Source organism: Leuciscus leuciscus (assembly GCF_965113295.1).
Source record: "Leuciscus leuciscus genome assembly, chromosome: 16".
In the NCBI taxonomy this organism is placed as follows: domain Eukaryota; kingdom Metazoa; phylum Chordata; class Actinopteri; order Cypriniformes; family Leuciscidae; genus Leuciscus; species Leuciscus leuciscus.
The window spans coordinates 23,470,183-23,490,720 of NC_138740.1; the positions used below are offsets into that span (position 1 = coordinate 23,470,183).

Consider the following 20,538-nt stretch of genomic DNA (forward strand, 5'->3'; position numbering starts at 1 on the left):
TCTCTCACCCTGATAGAGCAGCTGATAAGGCCATCTCGATTATGGACCTTGAGCACTCTTTCAAAGAGCTGGTTTCTGCCGATTTCATCCTGAGCAAACTGGCCCTCCAGAAGGTCCATAGGTTCCGACACACCCCCAGTGAAGTCCACCAGGGCGTCGGCCGTGTTCCCACCATCCAAGGCTTCATAGCAACCATAAACTCTTGATTGGTATAGAGAAAGAATTTAGCATCACTGTCATCACACTTTAATGTTAATCTCTGTATATATTTTTTCTTCATTTGTCAGCTGCCTGAACTGCTTACTTGGCATAGGCTTTTTCCACAAGGGCACTCCAGAACTCGTTGCTATCATTTGAATGGCAGTACACCAGCTGGTTGTCCACTGTGGGGAGACGGTCATCGATCACCACATCCACCCAATCCCCAAACCGCCAGAAACGGAAGTGGAATATTCCTGCATAAGAGTCTTCCTTCTCTGGATCCCATTCCTGCTCCTTCCAGTCTGGAATAACCTTGAAACACACAGAACAAAAGTGACATGTAGAGCTTACTAGAAGTGGTAACAAATCACAGACCTATTTAGTGTAGTTATTATTATTTATAAACTATTATTTATAAACTATAATAGTATTTATTAATATTTTAAATTTGCTTTTATTTTTATACTTACAGTTTTAACTTAAATTTCAGTTTAAGTCTTAGTAAATGTGTTATGTGCTTTTGTCATTTCTATAAAATGTTTATTAATGTTTTTAATGTATATATATATATATATATAGCCTATATATATATATTTATTTTATTTTTCAGTTTAGTTTAAGTGTGCTTTTTCATTTTTTATTTAATCGTCAACTACTACTAAAATGAATTAAATATGACATGAAAAAATATTTACTAATTTTAAACTACATTTTCATCAAAAGAAAAAATATGACAACAGCACCAAAAAACTGTATACAAATGAACACTAAACCAGATACATTTCCAATATTGTTCAGTGTAATATTTAATGGATCATTGCTTATCACTTTAAAATGTTCATAAATGCAGGTAGATGCAGGTTTTCCTCAATGGTAAAGTCTATTGTGGGTAGGACACAAGGGTGATTTGGAGGCTATATAGCAGAACTACATCTCTCTCATCCTGAGTGAGTCCTCTGGGACAGGACAGAGATACACCTCTGTGGTAATTGTTCCAAGAGGAGCAGGTCCATTATCTGGACACTGTGATACTGACTGCAGCACACAGTTCTGTTAACCTCTAACAGAATCAGCTCCTGTTCCAGGTAAACTTTATGGACAGGTGAATGTGAAACAAACACACATGTAGCAAACACAGATGTCTCAAATTCCCTCTTGAACCCGGCATGGCTGTTGCCGAGAGCAACAAACATCTAAACAAAAACTCCCAGTGTGAAATAAGTTGGTTTCAGAGCGCAAAGGCTCATTGTGGCACTTATACGGCAGGAGACATCAGCAGAGAGCCGAGGAGGTCACGCGGTGGATAACAAGCCTAAGGAGAAGAAATTTGCAGTCAGGTTTCAAAACATCTTCACTAGGAACATGTCTCTTGAGTTGATGTTCAACCCTGACACACAGCTGACAGAGATCATGCGTCTGCGCGTACAGTCTCTGCAGCAGCGGGGCCAGAAACGCCAGGACGGAGAGCGTCTACTGAGGCTCAGTGAGCACGTCTACCGCCTGGACTTCTCCGAACAGGCCCTGCATTTCACCCGCTGGAACATCCGCATGTCCACCCCTGGCCGCCTCAACATCATTGCCACCTCCCAGCTCTGGACACCCGACCTCACCTATCTCATGACCCGCCAGCTCCTCGAACCGACAGGGCACTTCTGGAAAAGTGCAGATGACGATCTCATCCAATGCTACGAGGCGGATGCCCAGGAGTTCGGCGAGAGGATAGCCGAGCTGGCCAAAGTCCGTAAGGTGATGTATTTCCTGTTCGCTTTTGAAGACGGCTTGAATCCAGAGAGCATCGACTGCTCCATTGAATTCCAGATCTCCAAGTTAGAGAACGTGAAGGGTACTGCTTAACCTAGACCTAGTACTTTAAGTAGTTAGACCATAAAATTATGTTCCTAAAGACCTATAAAGTTATGACAAAGTCGTGAACATTTTATGCAACTTGATGAGCTGTATCTGTGTGATTGATTGTTCATGTTTAGTTGTATTTTGTGACTGTGATGAGACTGTAATGGAGTTAACCCACTAAAAATTACACTAATAATTCAAGAAAATCTAAATTATTCATGAATAAAAGCAAAACTTGTGCTTTTAGTAGTCGTAGTCATTAATCCATTGAATAATTGATGCAAATAACTTTCCTGGGTTATGATGGCAGTGTCCTTGAGCAGTGGTTCTCAATCTTTTTGACTCCAAGACGCCCCAATGTCCGCAACAATATTCGAAAGCCACACGACTCTTCCAGTTGTTCATGATTTTCTGGATAAGGATTAACTTAAGGATAAGAATAAAATAAAATAAAATAAAAGTAATAATAATAATAATTATAAATGTTATAAATATACTATATATATATATATATTTATATATATATATATATATATATATAAAGTATATTTATAAAATATATACAAATGTATAAGATTTTATTAATTTACAAAACTTTTCCAGATTTAGAAATTACACTTTCATAATGAGACTACCTGAGGTTTTTCTAGACTGTGGTAATACTGGTTCTTAAAAGAAAAGTTGAGGGTGTGAATTAAATTTGAGTTGTTTTGGTTTATTTTGAATGCTTGTTTTGTTTTGTTTTAAATTATTTTAAGTTATCTTGTGGCCGTCTTGGAAGTTTGCTGAGGCCCCCTGGTTGCGAGCCACTGCCCTTGAGGATGTATCCGTGCTGAGTGCATGTGATTGGGTGGGATAAAAGGTTGCAGCAAAGACACAGGGCATAGATAGTATCACACACACACTCTCATTTATCAATGCCCGACCCTGTCAGGAAAACAAATGGCAGGACTGGGGAGAGGAGTCACATGGGAAAGCCCCATAAGTCACCTCCTTCATGGTGATGTGTGTTTCTAGGGGAGAGGAAATGTTTCCCCAGGCAGGAGAAAACACCTCACACCCTGAGGCGGATGCAGGGAGACTGAAACTTAACATTTAGGACTAATTAACAGCTCAGAAAACAATAGCACTCTTTACCTGTCTACCACCACCAAAGCTACAAACAGAAACTGAGATACAGTTACAGTAGTACCGGCTGGGACTACAAGGTTTGTGTGTGTGTGTGTACATTCATGAAGCCACAGGTGAGCAGATCTCTCCCCTGTTTAACCATCATCAGGTAATGGTTTCTAATAGAGCACACAGCTCCTATGGCAGCCTACAACTTACAGCTGCTAATAGAGCTCATACATAGAGACTGTTTTACTTACAGCTTAACACACTCAATATATAAGATAACAGATATTTTGACAGACAAGGCTTGACATCAACACCTGCCAAATGCCGGTGTATTTTAGCAGTGGCGTGTAACGCAGTCATTCCTACTAGCCACATTGGCGGGTTGAATTTTATATACATTTTTCAATTGTAGTCTTTTAAAAAGGCATCTGAAATAATAAACTAAGTGCAATGTAGTGTTGTAAAGAATATTGATTTTTCTATACATATCTGAAATGCTTCCGATACTCATTTTCCGCAGAATAGATACACGATACACGCTCTCTCATGATCTCTCCGACAGCGAGTTGACACATAAACCCGCCTCTCCTCACTTACTTGTTTCATTTGCTCCAGATGAATATTGTTGGTGTTACAGGGCTTGAATTTCGCCGTGGGATTGCGCGTTTTGCACATAATTTTACTCACACCCAAAGTGTGAGCACATAAAGCCACCACTCAGTACTAAATTTAGTTATTTTTCCCTGCTTATTATGCTTAAACAGTTAAATACACACAGAATAATACACAGAAACCGGTCTTGGCGAGTATTCACATAAACACAGTTATGTTTTAAGTGAACGTAAGCAGTTGAGAAAGAAAACGCATGTGTGACAGTATAATGGATTAAGTGAGCGTGTTTACATTCACGTCCTTAAGCCAATTATGCTTAATAAACAGAAAACGCACGTGGTCATGTGAATGCGGTAACCCGCTTTTTTTTTTATTGGAGTAAGGTCATAAACGGCTTAAGCATAAACCGGTCGACACAGGTCGTTTTTTGCCTCTTACTTCGATTTCGCGCGGTATGTAAACGCATTAACCTGCTTTCCGTGGGCTTATTGAAGTGCGCATGTGTGATGTGTGCAGAAACGCATCCTTAACGCAGATTTAAACACATCCAAACAGAGCGAGCGTTTTGCAGGAAAGGAAGAATGAGATATATCACAAACGCAGACTCTTTAATGACCCAGAAAATGGTAAAAATGTGCTCCCATCTTGTGCAGAAGAAGTAGAAGTGGTTCAGTCAAAAAGTTGCATCTGTAACTGCATGAAAATGTTTTTTTGTCATGCAGTTATGAAACTGTTGTCAGGTTATTGGTTTGCATGTAAACGGGGAAAACTGGTTATTTCAATAAGCTGATTTTTGTGAGTTATATGCTTACTGGTGTAAGCATGTTTACTTACTGAGTAAACATGCTCAGTGTGTCAGCAGGGTTGAACAGCCTAATATACCTGCTGCCAAATTATGAGATAATATTACAAATATTTATATGGCAGTTTTTCCCCATGGTATCAGTTAAAATTGTGGCCAGTGAAAATGCTGAGTGGCTAGTAACTTTGGAAAACCACTATCCACATTGGCTGGTGAGCAAAAAAGTTAATGTCAAGGCCTGCTAACAGAACAAGCAGTTTTTAATCCATCAATGCAGGTCTAATGGGAGACCTCTGCAGAGATACAGTATCAAAGGAAAAGCGATTCATGTAGGCAAAAAATAAAACTAACAATAAACATTGTATACCAAATGTACAAGAATTCATATATAAAATATATATTGATAAATATGGAAAAATATATGATTAAATATTATTCATAATATCAAGTGAAAAGTGAATCAAATCTCTAAATATCACTATTGCATTTGATTCAAAATCCATAAATTAATTATTCAAAATATATTTGTAGATTGTCTGACATATGATAATACATTTTGGTTGCCAAGCAAAATAATAATAAAATAATACAATTAACATTGCGTCACAGTCACTACATTTCCCATCATCCTCCCTGGCCCTCACCTGCATGCTCTTCCTCTGTTCATTGTTCAGTTTCTTGCCACTCCTTCATTAGTTAATTTGGTTCAGCTGTATCTTGTTGGTTTCTATGGTTACTGTCATTGAGTTAATTTGCCCCAGCTGTGTCTTGTTTCCCTGATATGTTCTCTGTGTATTTAAGCCTTTTGTTTCTCCCTGTTCCTTGTCTTGTATCATTTACTTTAAGTTGATGTGTGGTTATGTTTCCTGGTTGAATTTTTGAATTAAAGTCTTTTATTGAATCTCCATCGTCGTGCGCCTTATCTCAACCACCTCAGCCGTAACAATTACATACATTATTTTTTAATAACTATTATTTCAATAATGAAATTTATGATTCAATAATATATTATAATAAAGTTATTATCATATAATTTAACATATTGATATTATTATTATTATTTAAATGGCCTCTCCTTCATCTTGCAAATGTATCAATCCTGAGTATTTCCACACAATCTTCCCATAGTTGCACTTACATACTGAAAATTAATGGACCTTAAGACGGACTCTATTTTAAATGCTGTTCCTTCATCTAGCTCTGATTCAAGAAATCCCAAATATATATACTATCTAGAATCCCAAATATTTTGGTATCTCTGGATTTTTTTCCGTCTGTGCAGGAGCAACGTTGCAGCTTAGAGGGAACATTACATACAGTATATACAACACATTTACACACTCCACTAACTTACTTTCTGCCACAGAGACTCTCGGGAAGCCAAGCTGGTGCAGGCCGCCACAAACCAGCAGTTTCCCAGCTGCCCTTGGTGCAGATCATGGGCACTGATCCCATCCACGAACAAGTGAGGATCATCACACAGCTCCTGATGGAGAAACAGACACAAAGAGAAAGAGAGAGAGAAATAGGAGTGTGAAATTGGTGAGAAGAAGAAGAAAAAAAATCATAGTGTGAATAGCAAACATGCACCCAGGGTAAAAAATATATATTTTAAGAAAGACTGCAAAGACCATGGGCCAGATTTACTAAACAGGGCAAATTTGCGTAAGAGCGCAAAACCAAAAAAGCTGGGATGGGATGGGAGTGGAAAGTTCTGCGCATGATCTACTGGCAAATGAAGAACACAGACATCATTTCCATAATGAATGCAATCTATCAAGAGCAGTGCAAATTAGCTTTTGGTCAAGACATGCTTTTTTTGGGTCATTAAATAACGGTGCAAATACCAGTAAATTGACTAGTGCAAACCTTAGTAAATCACCTTGCATGATTCATTTAAATACTCTCCTCCCATAAATGTTGCGTCTGAAAGGGAAACTCCTACAAATTCATTTGCAATAAGGTCAGTCACAAAAATAACCCTGTCCACGCCTTTTCAGTGCTAATGTTTCACTGCTTGTTTTTAGTAAATCCTGACAGCATTTTTTTAACACCAAAAGAGGGTTTGCATTGGTGCAAGCTGTTAGTAAATCTGTCCAAATCTGTTTGTACTTTGTCCAAAAAATATAGTATAACTTCATTTTGATTAATGAAAAGAGGTGAAAACACAAAAAGTACTTGAAAAAGACAGAAGCAGGGCACAGGCTCTTTAATTAATTTAATAATAGTTATGAATGTAGATGAAGTAGTGCAGCGCTGAAAGCTGTTATAAATCAAATTACTTCTGCTCTGACAGCATCTAGCACACCTCTGCACCGGCCTCGTCACAACCACACATAGCCCAGAAAACAACGGGGAAGGAGTGAGATTTGTAGTGACCTAAAAGTAAAGGTCTGGGTCCCTTTAAACAGCTGACATACACTGGGCACAGTGACAGCAGCCGAGGGGAATGTAGCAACTCACAGGCTATAGCAACTCACAGGCTATAGCTCATTCTGCCTCCGTGTTGAAGATCTCTCAGAGGAACCGCCACAAATGAGCCCTGGTAAAAGACTAAATGCTTTATTAAGCACCTAACAAACCTGTAATACCTTTTAAAAGCTGATAGATAGATAGATAGATAGATAGATAGATAGATAGATAGATAGATAGATAGATAGATAGATAGATAGATAGATAGATTTATGGATTTATGGATGGTAGATGGATGGTAGATAGATAGATAGATAGATAGATAGATAGATAGATAGATAGATAGATAGATTTATGGATTTATGGATGGTAGATGGATGGTAGATAGATAGATAGATAGATAGATAGATAGATAGATAGATAGATAGATAGATTTATGGATTTATGGATGGTAGATGGATGGTAGATAGATAGATAGATAGATAGATAGATAGATAGATAGATAGATAGATAGATATATAGATATATAGATAGATAGATTTATGGATGGTAGATAGATAGATAGATAGATAGATAGATAGATAGATAGATAGATAGATAGATAGATAGATAGATAGATAGATTTATGGATTTATGGATGGTAGATGGATGGTAGATAGATAGATAGATAGATAGATAGATAGATAGATAGATAGATAGATAGATTTATGGATGGTAGATAGATAGATAGATAGATAGATAGATAGATAGATAGATAGATAGATAGATAGATAGAAAAAAATGACAGATAGACAGACAGATGACAGATAGATAGATTCAATGGCCCATTCATATAGAAAGCCATTTTTAGCCGTCAGAACTAATAGAATGAATAAATGAATGAATGTACTAGAACAGTTTCTGATCTCGCCTAAGGAGCCAAGATGCACTAAAAATCCATATGAGCATGACACCCCTCCTGGTTCGGTTGTTCTCTTGAGGTATAAAATACATGTTCTCACAGTCCAAGTCCTCACTCTCACAACACTCATTTGTCTTTCACATTGTGCAATCCGAAATCATTTCCACAGCTCAGCAGGCGAGGACTCTCCTCGCTACCCGGCCGGCACACATCCAGCCCAGCACTCACACTAGCAACATTTCATTCTTTCAGCGCTGGGCTTCTCTCACCTCCTCAACAACTCACGCAAACCACTAGAGATGAGACATGTCATCATGCCCCCATGGTCTGTGAGAACGAAGTGCAATGATTTCAAATTGATGAGGCAAAACACATACACACTGCACACGCCAGACACACTTCTCTATTTCAGAGCCAAGAAACCCAGACGCGCGACACTGAATCTCTGTTTTTGTTTGTGGCCTGCATATAAAGCTTGGTACACTCACACTGATTTTTCATCAGATCCTCTGATATTACCACTCTGTCAGTCATTATAGAATGTTATCCAGTCAAAAAGCTTGATTCAAACAGACAGGAATACAAATTCGTTTTGGTGCGGCGAATTGGTTCAAGCCGCTGTTGTCCCTCTAAAAGCAATGCTAGATCATTTTGAGTTTCATTGATCTGAGTAAATATCAATGATTAATGGCTGCTTTCTCATTTCTGACAGTTCTTTAGGTGAGCAGCAATGAATCTACCAAATCTATTTAAAACCTTCAAAAGGGCTCTGACTTCAGATTAATCAATAAAACACTTGTCTAATATACGGCGTCAGTTGAGTGTGCGTTTGAGCGAAAGAAAAAAACACATGAAAAAAAAAACATAGCTAAGCAAAAACCATCAAGCAAAGGTATTTTACAGCTCTAAATCAAATGAGCTGCCTTGCTGTCTACTCTCTACAAACATAGCTATCTAAGGCGGTCTCCAAACTGAAATAAAGCTTATAAAACAAGATATGACATATTTAGACTGTTTACATAGGCAGTACAAATACAGCTGTTCACTCTGGCATTAGCATGTTGCTAAGCTAATGCCATCATAGGCTGCATAAATGGTAATGAAATCATGCTAACTGCTTTCATCTATTTTTTCAGTATTTAATGATTTTTTCCCCTCAACATTTTACATCCATTTTGGTTGGGACAGACATTTTCACCAAGCTCATAATCTTTGAAGGCAATATAATGATACTGACTACAATGTTGTTATTGTTAACTAATACTAAAACTATAAAAAAAAAAAGTTTTCAGCAATTAAAATAAAGCTGAAATAAAATACAATAGACATTTTTTTATGAAATGCCTTAAAAATTTGAAATGTTGCTAAAACAGAAATGAAAATGTATTAAAGCTAAATATAAATATAAAAAAATTGTCTTTTTTGGGGGCCTTATGATGCCTTAATATGTTTTTTAGGTTTTTTTACAACAGGCAGCTCACTATAAGTTACCTCCAGTCAGGCTAACCTATAGAAAATCTTATTGTCTGCTGTCACAGGGGCCAAGACAACACCATTTGTCTCTAGCGTGCAATACATCAATCTTTATTTGACAAGCATTTAGTCTTTTCAGTTTTTTGTGATTACCTTCACAGCTAAAAAGCCTGAAAATGGACATAATACCATTGTCTCCCCTGTTCACTCATGGAACAAAGGACCCTGAAACAAAGACACTGACAGAGAGAAAGAAAAGATATTGTTTGTGTGTGAATGCTCTTCAGAGGAGGTTTTTCAGTGTTGTGGGTTGGTAGCTATTATGGAGTATTGTTTGTGTGTGTGTGTGTGTGTGTGTTAAGAGGATGGGTGAGCTGACTGATTCAAGTGCAAGGTCATTTGAGTTATAGCTCAGCCCTCCAGCCACCTCTGCGAACACACACACACTTTTTAATCATAGACCAAAATGGCATCCAAGGGGCAACCCTCTCCTGCGGCTTGGAATTTCATGTGTGTCCGCTTATTTCGCATTATCTCATGTATTGAGAGTTCACACACTTATATGAGTCATACTGACTCTGTCTTGGCCAGCTTTGAAAGAGAAGACAAATCAGACAGCCAGAACAATCCCAGAATCAATGAACACAAACTCAGACACCATCAGGCCCACAGTTTGGATAAATGACCGTCTATCACCCATTCCACTGGCTTCAACTCATAAAACATCGTTTTTCTTCTCTCTGGAGAGTAGAAGTGGCCAGAAATGGCAGGAGGGGAGGCAGAAAAGGAAGCGGGTGGGAGTGAGGAATGGTAAGTGGTTAAAAAAGCATGATCAAGGACCCAAGGGGGGAAAGGCAGTGAAATATGAAGCAGCTGCGGTGAACTGCATTAAAGCTCCTAATGGCGTTTACTCATTCAGAGTGATTTGTGGCAATGTCTTCAATCACGTCAAACACGGATAGAGTAAGGAGCATTTCATTTTTACAGTTCAGGGACAACAAACAACATGTCAACGTGTGAAATCATTAGGCTCCTCCTTGATGTTGAGTGATTTAAAGTCAACATGGCATTAAAATTGGCAGCATTTACTTTCTTAATACATGTTCTTTGCCTTATTGTGCATGGTTTATCCACATGTTATTCCAAAGAAAAATAATGTTTTTATGATGTTTAATGTTTTTTAAAAATTGAACAACTTGCTTTCTCTGTGAAGCATAATAGCTATTAGTTTAGCCAAGTAGCTGAGCAGTCTTTCTACCATTCAGAATTGTGGGGTCAGTATGATTATTGATTTTTTATTTTTTTTAAAGAAATCAATACTTTTATTCAGGAAGGATGCATTAAATTGATTGAAAGTGGCAGTAAAGGATTTTACGTTGTTAAAAAGATTTCTACTTCACATAAATGCTGTTCTTTTGAACTTTCTATTAATCAAAGAATGCATCATGGTTTCCACAAAACTATTAAGCAGCACAACTGTTTTCAACATTGATAATAATAAGAAATGTTTCTTGAGCAGCAAATCAGCAATATTAGAATGATTTCTAAAGGATCATGTGACACTGAAGACTGGAGTGATGATGCTGAAAATTCAGCTTTACCATCACAGGAATACATTTTAAAAACATATAAAAATAGAAAACAGTTCTTTTAAATTTTACAATATTAGTCAGTTTACTGTATTTTTGATCAAATAAATGCAGCTTTGGGGAGCTTATAAGGATTCTTCCAAAACATCAAAACATTTTACCAACCCCAAACTTTTGAACGTTGGTGTAGTAAATGCAGTCATTTTTATAAGAATTACAGTAATAATACCACCATATAAACTGAAATACATCACATCACAGAAGTAATAAAAAAGGGATAGATTGAGGAAGTATAGACAGAGTGCATGTGTAGCAAGACAAACATACAGTAACTTGACAGAACCGTAATAAACCGTAAATAAAGTAAATCAAATCTCAAAATTCCAAAATATTCCTCACAGTCCCGTTAGCATAAAAAAAAGAAGAAGCAGGAATCCAGATGCAAAAATAGTCTGATTATGATTAGTCAGTCTCTAAGGTCTTATGTATCACTACAACACAATGAATGTTATATTTGCACTGTCTTGCACTTGATTCCTGTATTCCCACATTCCCTGCTGCTGCTCCTGAGATCATTAAAAAGGTGAAGATTTTACCTTTGAAATGTTGAATTGTGATACAGACAGTACCAATCTTAGTGTTGACTTCAATTATAACCTGAATTAATGGCCACAGGAGCTGCTGTGGGTGCAATTCAGACGTCCCTTCACTGGAACATTTCACTCGTGTGTTTGAGCGAGCGTAAGTGCGAATGAGATTCTGGGTCGGGCATCGTTCCAGGAGTGAGTGAGTGAGAGAAAGGGATAATTGACTTGGACAGACTTGACACTTAGTATGCCCCTGGGCAAGACAGGCGCGGGGGGGAGTATCACATTCCTAGCATCTCAGGGATTCGAAATGTTACAGATAGTTTTTTAGGAAGCTGCAATGTATCGTTAACTCAGTAATGAAGCACAGGAAAACCATCATGATGCTTCAAGAAGCCTGTTGATGGCTGTTTCCCCACAGCCATTAAGGTTTTACAGATCTAATGTGTCCTTGTGGACTAACATTGACACTGTACGGTCAAAAACAACCCTGTGTAACAATTCTCAGAAAAACAAAGTCCAAAACAAAAACTGTAATTTAGTTTTGGAATTTGAAATAGTTTCTGTGTCATCAGATGATGGATGATAGACCTCCATTATGGATGAATGCCTCAGGCTGACCTTTCCTTCTGCCTTGGCTTGAATAACACAGATTATTAATTATACTTATGATGAATCACGAACGATATGTTACTGATCAACATATATATTGCTCGATAACAAGCAGAATCTTATTTTTAGCACATCTGTGCTGTGTTCTAAAATTTCTCAGCATCTTGTTGAGCATGACTATTAGAAAAAAGAAAGAAAGCATGCATATATTTTTGCAGCTGTAAACACTAAAGCACATAAACTACATTTAAGCAGAATTAGCAAGTGGTTACAAATTCATTTTGTCTTACACTATTATTCAAGGTTGGGGTCAGTATAAGATTGGTTCATGTTTTTGAAAGAAGTCTCTTTAATTTACCATGGCTGCATTTATTTGATCAAAAATATAGTAACAGTAATATTGTGAAATATAACCGTTTTCTATATATTTTTATATATTTTAAAAAGTAATTTATTCCTATGATGGCAAAGCTGCATTTTCAGCATCATTACTCCTTAGTCATTAGTCTTTAGTGCCCCATGATCCTTCAGAAAAAGTTCTAATATGCTCAAGAAACATATCATCAATGTTTAAAACAGCTGAGCTGCTTAATATTTTGCTTGAAATCGTGATGTATGACATATAATCAATATTCTTTGATGACTTGAATGTTTAATAGAACAGTATTTGTAATAGAATTTTTTTTTTAACATCATAAATGTCTTTTATGTCACTTTTGATTAATTTAATGCATCCTTGCTGAATAAAAGTATTCATTTTGTACCCAGCTCAACCGGCAAGGTCATTTTGACTCATTTTGAAGGTTTTATAATTCCTGTAGCTGAAACAGCAGACTAGCACAAGCTGAGCAAAACGTATATGGTAGAATTATGCATAAATAATGTAAATGGATTTACTTTAAAAGGAAATGAATGTGTTCATTTTTAAGGTTCTGTTTTAAAGGTTTAATAAAGCAAAATCAATATCTTTCCAACCTGGAATCTGCTTAAGAGCCTCTTGGGAACCTGGGAATCACAAGCATTGCAGGCCTCCTTGTCTCATTCACATTGCTATCTGCTAAATGAATAATTGCAAATGTAAACGGTGAGTTTTAAGGACTGACCGCGGGTCTTTTCCAGTGTACACGGCCAATCCTGTTACCCAGGTAGAAGAGCGAGTCGTCCACGGCCGGAAACAGTGGGTCCTCAAACAGCGCTCCACTCTGTAGACACTGCCTCTTGAGGGTGGAGTAATGCTGCCCCTCAAAGGCCTTCACAGACGAGAACATCTTTCAGCCTACAGAGGGACAACACAAACAGAGAGAGAGAGAGAGAGAGAGAGAGAGAGAAATGCCAATGTAAGACAGATGCAGTACAGAAACAGCACAAGGTGTTCTCATCACCTTCTTTTTCAGGAACATATGTGCGTATTGCATGCATGACTTTCTAGCTTGGTGTCTGTTCACATTGCTCACAAAAACAAGTGGACTGAAATCTCCAGTTCTATAATTATTGGGTGGCTTTATGCACTTTCTGGAAGTATGGAAGAACAGGTATAAGTAGGTTGAAACGTTTGACAGGTTAGCAGCATCAAATATTTTGTTTGAGGCACTTGAGCTAACTAGATATTTACAGGCACAAATGTATATTCCGTTTCGGTTTTTTGAAGTTGACCATCATGTCATTATTTGAATTTATTTTTCCATATTGATGTAATATTAAGTTTCATATACACTACTGTTCAAAAGTTTGGGGTCAGTATGAGTTTTCTTTTAAAGAAAATATTACATTTATTCAGCAACAACGCATTAAATTAATCAAAAGTGACAGTAAAGAAATGTTACAAAAGATTTATATTTCAAATAAATGCTGCTTTTTAAACTTTCCATTCATCAAAGGATCCTAAAAAAAAGTTTATCCCTGTTTCCACAAAAACATTAAGCGGCACAATTGATTTCAAGATGTTAATAATAAGAAATGTTTTTTGAGCAGCAAATCAGCATATTAGAATGATTTCTAAAGGATCATGTGACACTGAAGTAATGATGCTGAAAATTCAGCTTTACCATCAGAGGAATATATTAAATATACTAAAATAGAAAATAGCTTTTTTTTAAATAGTAATATCTTACAATATTTGATCAAATAAATGCAGTCTTGATGAGAATAACCAAGAACATCTTCTTTCAAATACATTGCAAAAATCTTACCAACCCCAAACTATCGAAGTAATGTATATCTTAAATGCCAAATAAAATAAAACAAACTCTATTTGATCACTACACATTGGTCACATTGGTCAGATGTCTAAGTGGGCAGTTCTGGGCCAGAATAAGCGGCATTGTGGACCAAACAAAGTCATACGTGCGCACCTGGCCAGACTCCATGAGACCGAGAATCTGAAAACGCTATTAGACTTGACACACAAAAGATATACAGTGACAATGAAACTGCTTTTTAGAGATTGATTGGAAGGAACACGTCCCTCTAGTCTCGACAATCTACAAGACACACTTACTCTGTCTGGCAGGAGGAGATGAAGTCACACGGCAGGAACTGAACCTGCAGAACAACCATGTCACTGTGCCCTGGCACTGCTGTGACACTTTGCTTTAAATCCAGGTTGAACTGGAATGTATCATTACAGAGTTGTATTCACCACAGACACTGGTAGAGTAAAAGCGATGCCTACTGGGATGAGTGTGTCGGATTAACACCCCTCTTTCACTGACTGGGGAATACTTTTTTTTGACTGAACGAGTCTATAAGAGCTATTCAAGAGTTTGAAAGTAGTTCAGATGACATCTTATCCAGAAACGCCACATACAACATGCTATTTATGTTCAAATATACAAAAAAGGATCCTTCCGTCCTATTCTCTGCACATTTCCGACGACTTGTCTGAAAAGCATGGGCAGTCTGTCAATCACAGCTCTCTCAGAGGCTAGTTTTGAGAGCCGAGCTGCGGTGAATTATTCATCTCCATTCCCAGACCTTCAGAAACATTAATTCAACAATACATTTCTGCAGAGAAAACGTAAAGACGTATTATCCAAGACTTCGGATAATAAAAGCTCCATTAGATCGTCACGCAATATCAAGTTAGCAAATGTAGGATGAAGCTTCTTCCATATCTTGATGATCTCGTTAATTGGCGATGATAATAATTACATCATATTTGCATGTTATACAAACAAAATTATGATAAATTATGTTCATTAAAGGAATGTTGTGGATTCAATACAAGTCACATAAGCTCGACAGAATTTGGAGAATAATGTTGACCATCAGTGTTGTTATTTAAAAATCATTTCCTTTTTTTAAATAACGCTGAAATAAAATAAAATAAAATAAAATATAAATATTAGATGAAAAAATTATTTGAAAAAAAAAAAGGTTACAAAATATAATTACAAAAAAGAAAAACGTAAAAAACGTATACATATAAAATTGCCGAAAGCACATAACGAAGTAACTAAAAACTATTTTTTTTTATATAAACATAAATGTCAATCAAAATGTTTGTACATACTATAAATATATATAAGAAAACTGATTTCCACAAATAATGTTTCCATTTTATTAAAGAAAAGCTAAATCAAGTTGCAGTGAGCAACTTAACATGAAGCTTATTATAGGAAATCTTCTGTTGAAACAAGTGTATTATTTGTGCTGCTAAGCTGTTTAAATTATTATTTTAAAATTTTACATTTATTTATTTAGCAGAAGCTTTTATCCAAAGTGACTTACAGTTGAGAAATACAACAAAAAGTTCATCTAAAAAAGCAATAAACATAAGCAGCACAATTAATACAAAGTTTCAGTCATCGTTCAAGCTAGAACAGGGAGGGATTAAGGAATAGTGAGAGCATAGAGGAATTAATAATGAAAGCAGAGAGGAAATATAGTATCTATAATGTTTTTGCAGGCTCCAGTCAAGTGCTCGCGGAAGAGATGATATTTCAGCTGTTTCTTGAAAATTGTGAGGGATTCAGCTGTCTGGAAGTGGTTAGGAAGATCATTCCACCAGCAAGGAACAGTGAACGAAAACGTTCTTGAGTGATTTTGTGACTCTCTGCGATGGAACAACGAGACGCCGCTCATGTACAGACCGAAGGCTCCTTGAGGGCACGTAGACTCATGAGAGAGTGGACAGTGGAGGTAGGAGGGTGCAGAGCCCGTGGCCGTCCTGTAGGCAAGCACCAATGTCTTGGACTTGATGAGAGCCGCAACCGGGAGCCAGTGCAGAGAGATACACAGAGATGTGATGTATGTTCTCTCTGGCTCATTAAAGACCAGACGAGCCGCTGCATACTTAATCATCTGTAAAGGATTTGATTGCACATGTTGGAAGTCCAGCCAGAAGAGCATTGCAGTAGTCCAGCCTCGAAATGACAAAGGCCTGGATGAGAAGTTGTGTTGCAGGCTCAGTTAGGAAAGGCCTGATCATCCTGATGTTGTGCAGTGCTACAAATTAATTTCCATTGTAAGTGCCTCATTATGAACCAGATTTTTGCTTATTTTTCCCCCTAAGAAATGTGGTAATCTGTTTTTGTGGAAATCAACATTAGGCCACAAATGCAGTTGACTGAGCTTAACTCACATTGAACCCTGAATTTTCCTTCTAAATGCTTTATAGCATCTCTTTTTTTTTAAACAGAGAACTTGTGAGTGCATGGCTAGGGACTGGTTAGGTACTGGAAACACTGTTAACTTGATTGTACAGTACACTTGACTGGAGAACCTGGGGAAATGAGAACACAGCAGTTGGACTGCCAGCACGGCAGATGGTGCCTGGCCTTGTCTCGTGACTGACTCGTGACATCAGTGAGATGTCCACCACACAAGCAAACGGTCTCTCCTCTACACGGTCCTCCTGGCAACAGGAAGCATGTAGGCAGTGCTGATGCTTGCAAGTGCAATTCAAACTTCAGGGTACTAAACAGTACAACTGAAGGATTAAAGTAGCAAGAATATTATGTGATTATGCATCTGTTCAGAAGCACCATATTGGCTTTATGAATTTGCAATGTTAAAACTAAGCTGACAGATGTAATGTGACAATTGAGACCGATAGAGGCCTTTTGACTCTCTCTCACACCCAACTTACGTAGCGCTAGCTCATAAAAGTTTATAAGCGGGGTAGTGGAATGATGTGGTTTATGGTCTCGGCTCTATTAAGCATTGCGCTTAATTTGAAAAACAAACAAACAACAACAACAAAAACAGAGTGAGACCCAGAATATTGAGTTCTTGAAGAAAATGCACTGTATGAATCCCTCGGGACAGCAGGGCCAACATGGTGCACTACCTACTGAAACTCCTACCGTGGCATTAGAAGTGTAGGTGGTAAAAAGAGTGAGAGCACAAGAGAGGAAGCTGCACTGGAATAGCTGGCAGAGAAACAGTGTGCACCAAAGAGCTTGATGAAAACCCCCTCCCCTCTCCGACAAATCACCATTTCAGGGTATCCCAGCTGCGTCACTGCAGCCACCTCATGAATACATTTAGTATGTCATCTCACCAGCCATACAGTACACCTAGAATCACCCCAGTACTCCGTGAGCCTAAAACATGCATTGCTGAGTCCATCACTATTGCAAAATATGCTCAATTCAAAATGAACTGCAGACAGAGTTGGATGTGTGACTTGTGAAATGCAATCTGGTTACTGATGACAAATTGAATGACTTTAGGTAATAATCTCAACACTTCTGGATATTACTTCTTATTTATTTGGTGTCACAAATAACAACAATTGTGTACTGTTTTGACAGAAATAGACATAAAAAGCACATAGGAACATCATCAACCTATTCTGGTAACACTTTACAATAAGGTTAACATAATTTAACTACATTAGATAACCTGAACTAATAATGAACTGCACTTCTACAGCATTTATTAATCTTTGTTAATGTTCATTTCAGCATTTACTAATAACATTATTAAAATCAAAAGTTGTATTTGTTAATGTTAGTTAATGCACTGTGAACTAACATGAACAAACAATGAACAGCTGTATTTGTATTAAACTAACGTTAACAAAGATGAACAAATACATTACCAAATGTGTTGCTCATGGTTAGTTCATTAACTAATGTTAACAAATGAAACCGTTACCCCTTTTCTTATATTATCCCATGTTTTGATCAATAAATATTGCGCATTAAGTAGTACTAATTAACACTCTTTTCACTAAACAATGAACTAGTTTGACTAGTAAACTAGCAATGTTTACTAGCCCTGCTGGAAAATACAATTTGGTGGTTGTTATTAGATGGTGGCTGTAATTTGGAACGCTGTTTTTTAGCTAGTCTAAGATAATCATCATTAGCTGGTAAATAAACCTTCTGCTTGTTAGTTATCACATTTATGGTGGTTAAGCTGGCTTATATTATATGGTGGCTGGCTAACCATCTAATGAACAGACTGGACCAGCAATAGAACAGAACTAGTTAGAGCAGTAAATTAGTTATTAGCCCAACTAAAGAATCAATCTTAACATGGTAGCGGTATTTTGGAACATGGTAGTTGGTTTAGTCAAAGATTATCATTAGCTGGTAAACCAACTTGGACCAGCAACAAACATGCAGCTATCATTTGGTCATTCCAATTTGAGGTGGTCAGGCAGGTTTTTATAACATGGTGACTGGTCAACCAGCTAATGACCAAATGTGACCAGCTAATGACAATCAGCTAGAACAGAACTAGTGAACTAGTTAGAGTAGTAAAGCCAAGTTTACTAGTAAATGTTTTGGGGCATGGCTGGTTTCTAGTCAGCCTAAGATTGTCATTATCTGGTAAACCAACTTGGACCAGCAACAAACCAGATACGAATTTGTCATTCCAGTTTAAGGTGGTCAAGCTGGTTTTTAGAACATGGTGGCTGCTCAACCAACTGACCAACTAATAACTAACTAATAGCCTAATCTTAGATCAGATAGAAACCAGGTACCATGTCCATATATTTTAACTGTATACTTTATGGAAAACAAATTTGCTTTGAACAATGATATGACTTCTCCTTGAAAGATATAAATAAATGAATAAGCAAACTAATTTATTACCATTGCGTGATTATTAATCAATAATAGTCATCAAATGTAAATAATTCATAAAAAAAATATTAAACCAATGTATTATAATTACAAATACTTCATCTGATTAGGCCAAACAGATTAGACTACTACCCAAATATTGACGGAACTGCACAATAAGGTTTTACGATTCACACACTAAACATGTCATCTGATAATTTTGTTGCATTAACAGTTCTGGGTTAAAACACGTTATGTTCCCGCTAACGACTGAGGGACTACACTCCTAATGGACCGGTGGTCAAACTTATCTTAATAAGAAACGCAAGGCGTGGGGACAACTAATTAACAACGTGCCACGGAAAGTGATTTCCTTTGCTGTTCAAGAACAATTGGGCTCTGCTTTACCCGAACGTACCGAACAGATGCAGTAGGCTTCCAGTTCACACACTGGCTTTAAAGACATGACAAATTGTGCCTGGAACAGCTAAGAATCTCCATCAAATAAGAGCGCGATATTATTAATTTTTCGCCGCTGCACGCGTCCCGTCAGGTGGCAAGATATACCTCTCGCGCTCGGAATTAACATAAATCAGCGCGCTCATCTCGTTTGTAAGGAAAATTGCAGTCTCGCATTCTAAACCGTGTCAAATTCGATCGGATGTCACACACTGCTAGTGTAATAGATCAACACGGCCTCGTTGCTTGTGAAATAATCCAGTACCTGAGCACAACTCCAGTCCCACGTTGGCGTCTCTCTCTCCGGTCCTCCCGGGATCCAGCGACGGTCTTGCGGTCCCGTGCAACCGAGGCTCTTCTCCGAGCTCCGGATTACTCTCACGCGTGTATGGGAGGGGCCTACGAGCGGAGGGGGGACTCCTAGTCTGAGCATGTGCGGCGGGGTAGACACCAATGTATGCCCAGACACGCATTATGTCATTTTTGTTGAATTAGTGCCATTATTCCATAGCATTAGCGTGTAACTCAACATAATTCTACTCTTGCAGTATTATAATCAGAAGCTACTGTCCATCTCATCAGCACCATGGACAGCGGCAGTGTACATTTCTAACTTGCCACTAGGGAGACAAACTAAGCAGAGACTGTGAACTGATGGGTAAAACTACTGAGGAAAAGACGCCTGAGGCCTGCAATTCTCTGCAATAACATACAATGCTGTGAATTATGAGGATAATTTAATCACTAAAAAAAGGAATTGGCCTGAACTTTATATTTTCTTAACCTAATGAAAGGCACGTTGTCTGCGATTAGATGTTCAGAGCTAGGATAAGCTAGTGGTGAACCCAGAAAAAACACAGCTGGATGGCTTTTTCAGAATGTAGTGATATTTTCACCTAGG

At 37.6% G+C, this 20,538-nt stretch overlaps 2 protein-coding genes across 5 annotated transcripts in view; one reads left to right on the top strand and one right to left on the bottom strand.

Annotated features, from left to right (window-relative positions):
* The window catches only part of capn5b (calpain 5b), a 33,948-nt gene extending 13,427 nt beyond the window's left edge, over positions 1–20,521 (bottom strand). For all 4 annotated transcript variants that reach the window (XM_082140465.1, XM_082140464.1, XM_082140463.1 and 1 more), the window contains exons 1-5: positions 19,903–20,521; positions 13,263–13,435; positions 5,940–6,071; positions 305–513; positions 9–201 (exon numbers count right to left, since the gene is read on the bottom strand). In XM_082140465.1, coding sequence (XP_081996591.1) covers positions 9–201; positions 305–513; positions 5,940–6,071; positions 13,263–13,427 — 699 coding nt within the window. In that variant the 5' untranslated portion in view covers positions 13,428–13,435; positions 19,903–20,521. The remainder of the gene's footprint in view (positions 1–8; positions 202–304; positions 514–5,939; positions 6,072–13,262; positions 13,436–19,902) is intronic.
* ompb (olfactory marker protein b) lies at positions 1,000–2,285 on the top strand. Its single transcript, XM_082140468.1, has one exon. The coding sequence runs from the start codon at positions 1,564–1,566 to the stop codon at positions 2,053–2,055; it is 492 nt and encodes a 163-aa protein (XP_081996594.1). The 5' UTR covers positions 1,000–1,563; the 3' UTR covers positions 2,056–2,285.
* Positions 20,522–20,538: the final 17 nt, after the last annotated feature.

Excerpts from the sequence above, each read along its gene's own strand:
- ompb (XM_082140468.1), top strand. The coding sequence starts at position 1,564 with ATGTCTCTTGAGTTGATGTTCAACCCTGACACACAGCTGACAGAGATC.